Source organism: Anopheles moucheti, chromosome X (genome assembly GCF_943734755.1).
Source record: "Anopheles moucheti chromosome X, idAnoMoucSN_F20_07, whole genome shotgun sequence".
Classification (NCBI taxonomy): domain Eukaryota; kingdom Metazoa; phylum Arthropoda; class Insecta; order Diptera; family Culicidae; genus Anopheles; species Anopheles moucheti.
The window spans coordinates 12,049,002-12,060,693 of NC_069142.1; the positions used below are offsets into that span (position 1 = coordinate 12,049,002).

The 11,692-nt window shown below is 48.2% G+C and overlaps 3 protein-coding genes across 3 annotated transcripts; 1 reads left to right on the top strand and 2 right to left on the bottom strand.

Moving 5' to 3' along the window:
• The first annotated feature begins 4,216 nt into the window (after nucleotides 1-4,216).
• On the top strand, nucleotides 4,217-9,885 carry LOC128306481 (uncharacterized). Its single transcript, XM_053044011.1, has 4 exons — nucleotides 4,217-5,068; nucleotides 5,307-5,416; nucleotides 8,955-9,201; nucleotides 9,418-9,885. The coding sequence occupies exons 1-4, from the start codon at nucleotides 4,217-4,219 to the stop codon at nucleotides 9,847-9,849; spliced, it is 1,641 nt and encodes a 546-aa protein (XP_052899971.1). The 3' UTR covers nucleotides 9,850-9,885.
• Nucleotides 5,675-8,410, bottom strand: LOC128306480 (protein phosphatase 1H). Its single transcript, XM_053044010.1, has 2 exons — nucleotides 8,103-8,410; nucleotides 5,675-8,020 (listed from the first exon to the last, which is right to left on the bottom strand). Exon 2 carries the CDS (start codon nucleotides 7,885-7,887, stop codon nucleotides 6,076-6,078), a length of 1,812 nt encoding a protein of 603 aa, XP_052899970.1. The 5' UTR covers nucleotides 7,888-8,020; nucleotides 8,103-8,410; the 3' UTR covers nucleotides 5,675-6,075.
• Nucleotides 9,886-9,976: 91 nt separating the features above from the next.
• Nucleotides 9,977-11,559, bottom strand: LOC128307208 (clusterin-associated protein 1). The gene is made up of 3 exons (XM_053044955.1): nucleotides 11,538-11,559; nucleotides 10,314-11,465; nucleotides 9,977-10,242 (listed from the first exon to the last, which is right to left on the bottom strand). The coding sequence occupies exons 1-3, from the start codon at nucleotides 11,557-11,559 to the stop codon at nucleotides 10,124-10,126; spliced, it is 1,293 nt and encodes a 430-aa protein (XP_052900915.1). The 3' UTR covers nucleotides 9,977-10,123.
• Between the last annotated feature and the right edge of the window lie 133 nt (nucleotides 11,560-11,692).

Consider the following 11,692-nt stretch of genomic DNA (forward strand, 5'->3'; position numbering starts at 1 on the left):
CGATAAATAATAATTTCCTGCGTCTGCGTACATCACTGAGGTTCCTGTATAAAGTAAATCTTCTTCAAGAAACTCAATATCGCTCAAAGTCTTTTATGTATTATGGCTACAGACACTAAAGATGACTGGAATTTCTATTTCCTTGGATCAACTGGAGAGTTAGTTGCGAGATGTCCAGACAAACCCAACTGTTTCTACGAAGATTCATAGTGACGTCTGCATCTGAGGAACCTTTACAATGTCATGCGTGAAGTTGTCTAACCTCCAATAACACCAACAAGCTAATATCTTGGTTGTGATGTCTAAGTGCCTATAAGATTCTCCCTTAAGCGAGGTCCACCAGATATATCCAGATATACGAGGTCCACCAGAACTGGAGAGTTAGTTGGGAGATGTCCAGACAAACCCAACTGTTTCTACGAAGATTCATATTGACGTCTGCATCTGAGGAACCTTTTCAATGTCATGCGTGGAGTTGTCTAACCTCCAATAACACCAACAAGCTAATATCTTGGTTGTGATGTCTAAGTGCCTATAAGATTATCCCTTGAACGAGGTCCACCAGATATATCCAGATATACGAGGTCCACCAGATATATCCAGATACTTTCGAATATAAACGATACAAAGAGTTAGGCAGTTGAACCTCAAATTCGGAACCACTTTGCAACACCGCATCGAAACATGCCCGGTTCGCGTAGGTCGCTTCGGCGTACTCCACAGCGCGTTCGGAGCAACTTGGAAGCCAATCGGTACGGCATTTGGAGCGCGCAAGTGTTGCGTAGACATAGGCACGCACCGGTACCGATTTCACCCGTGTTGCCTAAGACAGACCTAGCAGGCACGATCGCAGATAAACAAACGATTTTAATGGCGGAAAAGGCGGTTGTATGCAGTCAAAATGCGAGATATGAAACTAATTGAACTCAATAGGGCGGGTTAACAGCCCAGCTCGTAACACTTACCGAGAGGTGTTTGTGTGTGTGTGGCACATTCCTAAGTGAAACTAATCACGGCACGTGTGGCAATTAAAATTGGACTCTCACAATCCAACACCTCGCACCGCTCCATCTTGGCGCAACATTCTGGCAAGTGGCCACCAATCGATTTCTCCTTTCATGCACCATTCTTGCCCACAATGTTTGGTGCGCCCTCCGAATAACCTTCTTCTCCCGAAGAAGGGGAGGCGTTGGCGTACTTAGAAGTGAAATCCGCTGCTGCGGTGTAGACTTTGTGGGTCAGGTTTACTAATCTTTTTGGTTTTTTTTTTCGTTGTTGTGCGTTGCGATATAGGTTTTCCATTTCGCTAGGGCCAAAGGGGTTTCGGTCTCCACCCGCGGGTGGGTGTTGTTGTTGAAAACAAAAAGAAAATAATAAGCAACCGGCACGTCAAATCGACCAGAACGCAACGATGAATGGTGACGAACCCCTTCAGGGGTTGGGTAATGCACCGATGCACTTAACATTTCAAAAGGGTTGGGCACTTTCACGCGGGGCCGGAATGCATTGTTCCCCCCCCCCCTCCACACACACAACAAAAAAGGGCCACCCACCGAAAATAAACGCGAGGGTGAATTTTCCCTCGCACGCACACACACACACACACAAACAAACCACCGCGACCGCACCGAATGGGAATCGGGTTTGAGTGACACATTTCAGGTCGAAACTGCCGTCGAAATGACACACTCGTGCCGCAAGATTGTCCCAAGAGAGTTGACGTTTTGTGTAGGGGTAGCAAAAGGGTGGGTGGGTGCTACCGTTTGCTATCATTTCCACTTTCCAAACCGCCACCTGCCAGTTGCGGTGTGATGTGCTTGCGCATCCAATAGAGGTGGGGATGGGGTGGTATGGAAGCAGGGTGAAGGGTGATTTGTTTTTCACCCTTTCCCTTTTTTGTTTGTTGCGGGCGTCCCAATTCCGGTGCGACACGGGAGGGAAAAAAAACCAACAAACCTACCAAGCGGTGTGGCGCAGTTTCGGAAGTGGCAAAACCTCGCCGGTAAAGAAAGGAAGCGAAAAAAAAAATACACCCCTCAAATAAACGGAACGGAAAAGTCGTAGCTTTCCCAACTTTCCTTTACATTAATGCGTTAATTTGTTGGATTTTTGGATTTTTGTTGGATATCGATTCATCATCTCTCTCTCTCTCTCTCTCTCTCTCTCTCTCTCTCTCTATCTTACTCTCTCTCTCTCTTTCTCTCTGTACTGCATCACCTCACTAGTATCGCACCATTGACGAATCACAATATCGAGAGACCTGAGAGCTGGTGAGCTTTGGACGAAAAAGTAAGGAAAAAATCGGCGTACGCGGAAGTAGAAATTCGACAAACGGTCAAACGATGTGGGAAATGGTCTTGCATCTTCGAATTTGAAGAGAAAAAAAAGCCATGATCATCTTCCGAACAGATCGCCATTGACGTATCGCATCTCCGATTGATAATGGAGAAGCGTTACGCAATGTGCCACCCCGTTACCGGTTTTCATCGTATGCTTTTTGGGGGGGTTGGTAGGAAGAAAATCATGTAACGTGCAGCGGATTCGATTTGATACGGAGCCGTAGGGTAGCGAAACGGACGATAGGGAGGGAGGGGGGTTAGTTCCAAATAAAGTTTTGTTACGGTTCCCGGGAGAAGGGAAGGGAAAAGAAATTCAAATCCCTGTTTTCTCCACCAAACACAGCGAAGCGATCCGGTGCGCGATGATCGACGATGAAAAATTTTGGAAACGATTTCATCGAGAAGATTTTTTTTAACTGTTTTTTCTTCTTTCTTTCACTTAAACCGATTGCAGATACCGTTTACCACTAGGTGGTGAAATGAGTGTGACCAGTCCATTTAACCATCATCGCTTTTCCGGGAGCTTTTCCATTCCAGTGGTGAAGTTTGATGGTATTGATTTGATTCGGTATGAAGATTGTTTGAGGAGCGACTGCTATCGAGATGGGTTCCGTAAGATTTATTCATACTGCCGCGTTTCCACGCTGTATTACAGAGCATGGAAAATGCTTTAGTTGGATTTAGCACTAGGTTCAATGCTCCCTTTTTGAATGAGGGACTTAATGCGTAAGTTTGGTTGAATATTGCAAGACCGTCTTCATTCGAAAGCAGCCCAAAACAAGAGTAGATTTTTCGGATGAAAATGAACCAAATATGAAAAACATTGACAAAAGATGATAAAGAAAACAATAACTTAAGAAAATGACTACTACAAGTTCGCGTAGAAGAATTAGTTAGGAGTTTTCGAGACTTGAATTCTAATTGCTCCATGAGTGAGTATCTGGTAGTGGTGGATAAAACTGATTTGAATTCATGAATCTGAATGAATTTATTTGAGGCGAAAGAATTAATCTTAATCTTTATTCAAAAGATTCATGAATCCTGGTTAAAGTCCTGAACCACGCAAGATTCATCCAAAAATCTTCACGATTCACGATTCACGATTTGAATGACTCCTCGCTAAAGATTCATATGAGCGACTCTTCTCAAAAGATTCATTCAAGCATAACATCGTAGAATCATCATTCAGGAGCTCCTGAGTCATATTGATGAATCAGAATGAGTCTGGGCTGAATGAATGAATCTGATTTTATATTCCATTCAAGAGTTGTGACTCAGAAGCGCTTTTCCGTCCTGCATCGACTCCCCTCCTCCCTCCCGCTCATTTGTTATCCAGTGCTCTAAAAATTAGTGAATCTTTTTAGAGTCTTGAATTCAATGACTCCTCACTACTTTTTTATAAAGATTTATTAAGAACAACGCTAATGCTCAAAATAGGAGAGGAAATAGGCCTACCCCCTAGACTCTTATTGGAATCAAACAAAAACCTTTCGAGTATTCCAAACATCTTCTTTCTTGGAGGAGATTAGTGGACAATTAGAGTACATTAACACTTTACCCACCCTCATCGTCCGGTAATTATCGTTCTTAAAATCCTGTTATTCTTGGTCATGATTAGTGAGAAATTAAAGTAAATTAACACTTTACAGACGCACAGCTAAATGTTTAAACCCTTTAAACATGTTGCGTTATAGAAGCCTCGTCAAGCTTCCGAAGTAACAAACTCTTTCTTTGTCTGCTTTAATTCCAGGCTCGGTTTTGAAACACCCACCGTCGCTAATTCTCAACATTCATGGTCATCCGTTGACGTGTGGAGAAATCGCCACCGTCACACACCGATTAAGCTGAAATACTTGGAGCACACTGGATCGTGCAGCATGGAGCAGTTAGAGCGAGAGATCCGCAAGGAGATAGACGAGATGAACACCAGCGTGTCGCTGGTGGACCGGCTCGAGGCGGGCGACACAATGGACGATGACCGGCGGGACGAGCTGCTGTCTTCGACGCGGGCCGTCTTCGAGAACGTGAATCCCAACAATGTGAAGAACAGTCTCACCGACTCGCAGATATCGATCATCTCCAAGCACGACGGGTATCCGGATTCGGGCCACTTTTACAGCACACCGCTAGCCGGCGGTAAGGATCCGGCCACCGCCGTTGGTGACGATCAGACGTTGAAGACGCGCGAGGAACATTCCCCACCGAACGGAACGAACCAAGCGGAGGGAAAGGTAGGGAAGGTGCCGCCGGATGTGACGGGCCGTTCTGGGCGCACCGGCACCAAGCTGGACAAGCAGACCAAATGCAGACAGAGCCAGCGGGAGCAGAAAGCACCGACACTCTCACCACAGGACGTTACTACCAAAAATCCACCACAGCCGAGCGCCTCCCTGGCGAATCTGCTCTACCCAACGGGGTGTGGCGTACCGAAGCGCAAACGGCTCCCGTCGACGGTAATACTTGGGCTGATTCAGCTGCTGCTGAGTGTAACGCTCGCCGCACTCGGTGGGCTCGTCATTGCCCGGAACGCATCGCTGGCGATGGCCGGCACTGGATTGTGGTGCGGCGCAATTGCCGGCATTGCCGGATCGCTCGGTTTGATGAACGTAAAGATGGCCAAAACGGGCTTCCTGGCGGTGAATCTAATCTGCGTCGCTTCCAGCACGCTCGGGCTCGCCCTCACCGGCATCGGTGCGGTACGGGACGCGAACCTGGCCCAGCAGGATGAGGTAACTAACAGCGTGCAAACACAACAACGACCCCATATTAAACACAAAACAAACAGAACAAACAAACAGAACACACATTGGTCAAAAGAGATCTCATTTTAGTTTAAGCGGGGAGGGGGAAAGTGAGCGAATAACATATGATATAACTTGTTCTGGGTCTCTATTTCTTTCCCTTTTACATATTTTGTGTATTCCTTCGCTACCGTCGCCTCACACGTCTACTACGGGAATGCTGCAGCTTATCTGGGGTGCTGTCACAGCCGGAACTGGGCTACTGGTGGCGCTTGCGGTACACTTCCTAATCAGCGTCTTTTCCGTCTACTACTCAGCGCTTAAACTCTGCTCAAGGTAGGTGTGAAACACCCGAACCCTACATTTGTTCCCAAATATGCCAGGACAGCGTGTCGATAGATTGGTTCTACTCGGATTGCAGGTCATTGCAGCAGGCAACAGCTACAGCCTAACTATTGCCGCATACCTAGCGTATGATTTAGTGGCTTACTTCCGTTTGATAAACTCCTTCGCATGTAGTGCAATCAAAACGTTTACACTTTTCCCTAGACACGAGACAACTTACCGCTTACGTATTCAATACTTGAGTAATGCTTTTAATATGCTACACAATTCACGCTCGTGTCCCGTTTTTTTTTTGCCGCATAGATATTTCGATAAGATAATGGTTGGTTTCTTCTGTTTCTTGCTGTCGCTACCATCTAGCATAGTGGAATTTTACAACTTTCTGCTACTAATGCATTCTCTCGTTCGCAATATTATTGTATTCCTTATTTGAGCGCACCTCCTGCACAACCCCATTCACCGGGGGTTGGTTTTGTAGACGGGGTGCTTTTTAATAACAAAAAAAAATACACCTGCAAAGCGCATATAGATCCGACTATCAAAAAACAACAAGAATTGCAGTACATGTTTCTATACACACACGCATACACGCATCAATAGCGATCTGTCCCGGTTGGCTTCGCGCCTGGTGGAGTGCAGAAGCGGCTCGCTTACTTTGCGGGAAGCGCATCGGCAAGACCCAACGGTACGATTTTCCCTCCTGCCGGCGGTAGATTGATCGTGTTGAGATTGTTTTCGGCCTCTTGCCCTTCCTCGGGCGGTTCCGATTCGGACGAGGAGCTCATTTCGTTGGATGCCGTGCGCGGTTCCTGGGCGAGTTCTGCTTCCGCTACCGAGGCGACCACGTTCGCGTTCGCGGTTCGCATCTGGTTCCGTGCCGCAACCGTTTGCGTCCATTCGCGATACTCCTGGTAGTATTGGTACACCGGTATAACGATCACGGAGATGTCATCCACCGTTGCGGCGGCACGCGAATCCGACAGCCGCCAGTGCCCGGATTCATTCGCACGGCCACGCGATCGGGCTACCAGCTCCTGGGCGACCATTGTGTACCGGTGCCGTTCCGCCGGGAAGCGTTTGAGTGTGCCAAAAACCGTATTCGCCACCTGCAGCGATTCACTCACATCCCACAGACCGTCGGTGGCCATCACCAGCAGCCCGTACTCGCCGTCACTGTTGTCGTCCGCCGGTTCACTTCGCACCTGGCACAGATCGAAACACACCACGTCCGGGTGTGCACTGAGGAATGGTTTGATCGGCAGGTTACTGCCGAGCGCCTTCAGATCGTGGTCGCCGAACCCGCGCGTTACACCGATCGTACCGAGCAGTCGGCTCCGTTTGCCGACACCGGTGATCAGCGGTATCTTCAGATCGGTGGCTGTGAGCGTCTTGTACGTCCAGCCCTTCATTGCACCTTGTCGGTATAAAATGCGCGCTCCCAGATCCTTCGTCGTCGGTTTCTTTGCGTACTCCATCGCAATGTACTCGCCACCGAGCAGGGCCGGATTGTGTTTGCCGACCGTCAGCAACCGGGGCCGCTCCGTGTCTGGTGTGTGATCGAATGAGCACGGATCCGCTACCACCTCGAACTCGTCCTCCTCCCGTTCCGGTTCACCCTCAACAATCGCACCGGCCACTACTCCATTGCACTCAATGCGCTGGGGTGGCATCTTTCGGCGCTTTACCCGCTTACACAGCACGCCCCGGGAATCACCCGCATTCGCCACGAACAACTTGCCGAGTATGAACAGTGCGACCAACGCGGTACACCCGCCTGCATTCCTATACTTGTCCCTATCCTCCGCCAGTACCGCGTCCATATCGGCAAAGGCCGCCTCAAGGGCGCCCACGATCAACTCATCCTTCGACACCTGCTTGTGGAACAGGCTCGGATGCGGCAGGGTCGCGTGCAGTGGCATCGCGAACCCATTCTCACTCTCGACCCGCGGCATCAGCAGATCGATTATGTCCACCAGCTTCTCGTGCAGTATGTAATGGAACTGGTTCGCCGCCGCTAGGGCCGCCCCGTACCCGGCATGACCATCGTAGATACCGAAGTACGTGTACGGCAGGTCGTGGTACTGTTTGGACGGGTGTGACAGGACTTGCCGGTGGAATGCCGCCTGGTCCTCGTTCCATTTCGATTTGCCCGAATTGACACACTCCGCGTAACCGGTGCTCCACGGTAGCAGCGTTATGTCACGCGGCACGATGATCGGTCGCACGTTGTGATCGGCGCTCGCCTTCAGCTCATCGTACGTCAGCAACTGCAGAAAAGGGGGCCTTGCGTACTGGAACTTTTTCGGCAAACGTTTGCCACCCGAGTCGTAGTCCTTGTTACTGGTACCACGACCACTGCCAGAGCTCGCACCGTACGCTTGCTGAGTCGAACCACCCGACGGAAGCGCCGGTTGGTCAAGTGCCACTGCCGTGAGCACCTTGTTCTTGATACGATTAAACATCTCCAGCGCGACTAGCTTTGGGTGGCGGCGATGTGTAACACACCACCGTACGCGTTTATGTGTTCAATAGATGATGGGTCCGCTTCTGCAGGAAAGTCACCCCCCGAACGCTCCACTTAGCAGGCCTTGGAATCTAGGATACGGGAAAAAAAAAATAGGAAAACACGACGCAATGTAGAGACATCGAGAAACCGCTAGCAACACGAAATGTTTACCGTAGGTGCAGTTCAAACTCCAAAACGCCTGCTAGCTACCCTTATCACAACACTTTCGATGCGGTACTTGCTACACCAATCTGCCAGCTTTTCTGCTTCCACCGATCGAAACCATAAGGGAACGGGAATTCAAACACAGGGTCTGCTGATTTGTACCAAATTCAATCACCGCACTTAATCCGCATACATCCTTGCCTCCATCGTTCGGCACCGTCTGCGACAAGTGTAATTGTTCACGGGTTACACTTGATTATCACTCCGAAAATCGAATATTTTCCAGCACTTCCTTTGCAGTGTTGCAGATAAATTAGCTGTTCATGTTTTTGTTCGGCTGTGTGTGTTATTTTCTCTCTTTCACCGTCGCACTCTGGCACCACTCTGGTTTCTCTTTCACCCGCACGCTAACAAGCCGTACTGTCAAATGCTTGCTGAGTCAGTGAGTTTTCCGCGCTGCTCACCGGTAGTGAGCAAACGGATAGGTGAGAATGTGAGATGACATGAGCTTTCTCACCAGAGATGGTAGAGGCTTTTGTGGTGTTTTTATTGCTGGAATATGTTTTTAATAATTATTTTCGTTATCAACAGCGTTTGCTGCTGTCGGTAGAGTAATGAGTGGCATGGAAGCAACTTTTCTGCTACAAAATTTAATATATGTTGTACGAATGCAATATAAACATAGCTATTTCACTCAGCACATACAGCACAATGCCACTGTCACGTAGGGTGGAGCGCACTTAAGCGCCATCTGTTGGTCGCGCAACGAAAGCTCGAAATAAATTTAATTTACATGTTGCTCGGTGTACAGAAATTCAAATTTCTCACTACTTTCCTCTTTATTCTGCCCCGTTCTAGACCAACACAAAAGCTACAAATGATCGATAATGTGATGCACAGCAACTCGCAGGCGTTTATGACACAGCAAAAGGTGGAGGACTACATTAACTCGCTGCACGTGGAACCAGGCGTTAAGGATATAATGTATCAGACAATGCTGAAACGAAGCTACGGATCGATGTACGGTGAAAAGCATCGTGGGGACAACTACAGTACTGGGACCTCACAGCGTGTGATGCTGGTACCGGCGGGAGCAGGCAATGGGGTAACTACAAACCCAATCTGAATCAATGAATAATTTTAGATTTTTTTTTGAAATTTAACAGATCTATTCTAAAGATTTATACTCTATTTTAAAGACTCTTCAAACATTCTACCACAGAAAGATTATTGTCATTCATCTGAATGAAACTTGTCTGATAAAATTCACTAGATATAGTACTAATTCCATCCGTACGATCTATTGCTCTTTGATGCCCAGCTCCCACCGATGATGCCGATGTACCCACCGGTGCAGACGTCACCCGGTAATTCACCAATGATGTACCCACCAAACCTGATGCCACCCGGCGTTCCACAGTACCAACCGTACCCGGAGAGTGCTCTTATGGAGGCCCAAATTAGTCGTGCCAACCGCAAACGGTCGACGATGCGCATGAACAACGAACGCAACAGTGCCGAAATGGAGCGACCACGGCGAAAGTCCGACTCGGATCTGGAGAAAACGTTCACCTACACCGGACTGGACCGGGACATTGCGGACAGCTATCTGGCGAAGGAGGAAGAGAAGCTAACCGGTAGCATCGTCAGCAACAGTGGGATGCATGTGACGCCACCCCACACGTACCATCACGACCTGATGCTGATTGATCATCGTACGCATTTCGAGCGATACAACGACATCCACATGTGAGAGGCGCCGTCGGCCGGACAACAAAACCAATTTCATTTTCTACCAATTAATGGGGGGTAGGGGAGGGGGGTTTACGTACTCCACTGCTCAAGAAGAACTTAGTCGTTAGAACATTGTTATACATGTTGTAAATGTGTTTTTGTATAGTATTTGTATAAACTACGTTTTACTGTTTTCAGTGCATGTTTGCTTTAAGAAAGGAGAGCTTGGAATGATGCGAAAATGCAAAACGAAATAAAACATTATAAAATATACTCGAGAGTGTTTCTCACTCTTAAAAATCCTCATCGCTTAGATCCACTTTTGCTCCTCGGTTGATCGTGGAACTTTCTCTCGGCATTTTCGCAAGACTTTCATCTTCATCGTCATCCGTTCGCAAACTTCCATCAATTACTGGAAAGAAGAAGGTTAACAATAATTTTAAACGTACTAAGGAAACAGAGCCAGATTTGCACACCACTTACATCGATTGCCTCCCATTTCGAGCTCACTCTCCGACTCTTCCGAGCTCATCGAGCTATCCAAGGGGCCGAGCTCATCCTCAATACTTCCAATCATTTTCGACCGATCTTTCCCATTCGGTGAAGCTCCATCGATGCGGGATCTGAACCGGGTGGAACCCCGGTCCCGGTTTAGCAGCTCGCTTCGCAAGATACGACGATCCGTCTTCAGCTTCACATCATCACGCTCGTCGAAATCATCATCCTCCTCGTTTTCGTCCTCCGACTCTATCAACCCTTCCGGCAGTATCGTCATGCTGCTGTCGGTGATTCTAGCCACCGGTGACGTCGGTGTTGGGGTTCGGTTTTTGCTGATCAACTGCGATCTGAGCGCATCGACACATCTTATGCGAACGATGTACTGCTCGTAGAGACCCTTCAGCTCAAGTTCCAACTTTTCAAACTCCTCCAAATAAGCCGGACGCACTTTCTGCAATGCTTGTAGACGCTGACGGGAACGTTCCAGCTCGGACGCTTTGCGCGAAATTTTCGACGCAAGATTAGTGTTGTCCGCCTTTAAACTTTCCAGCACCGCCTTTGAGTTGGTCAGCTTCGATTGTAGCGATGCGATTGCATTCTTGATTATCTTTTCCGTGGTCACGAGCTCCAGTGAACGGGTGGACTGCACATTACGCACCTCCCGGTTGATTAACTCCTTCTTCAGCAAATCGTACAGAGCGGCACCACGGTTGGTAAGCTCAGACGATAGCCCACGCACCTTCTTCAGGTCGTCGATTTTATCGGACAGATCAATTTCAACGTGCGATTTGATCAATTCTTCTTCGTGCCCGGTTACTTTCGGCGAGGAAATCAGTAGGGTCGTTACCTTGAGCAGCTCTTTTGCGGCCGCAACCGAGCTGGCATATAATTTGCGCGGATTGATTTTGATGCTTGACTTGGTCACCAAAAACTCGGTTGCCGACCGGACGAACTGAATCCGCTCCTGTTCGGTACGGGTTCCACCGCTCAGCACCAAATTCGGTTCCAACCGATTGATGAGCCATTGCAAAATGTCCGAGTACGCTTTGAAGCTTTCCGGACCACCGTACGGCGTGTTGAGTACGGAGATCGGTATGTTGTTTGGATATCCGAGAAGTTTCAATTGCTCAGCAAGGTCTACAAGAGTAACAGAAAATGCATAAGCTGTATGTAAAATGAAGCCGATTATTAACCACAAGAAATACAAACCTCGTACATCCTTGAACGCCATCATCGATTGCGAGCAATGCTTCGGCAATGTTATTTGTGTACGATTTCCAGGTAACCATGGTGATTTCCAGTGCTAAACGTAACTGCGTAGATAATACTTGCAACATCTATATCGCACAGTATTGTTGAAGTCC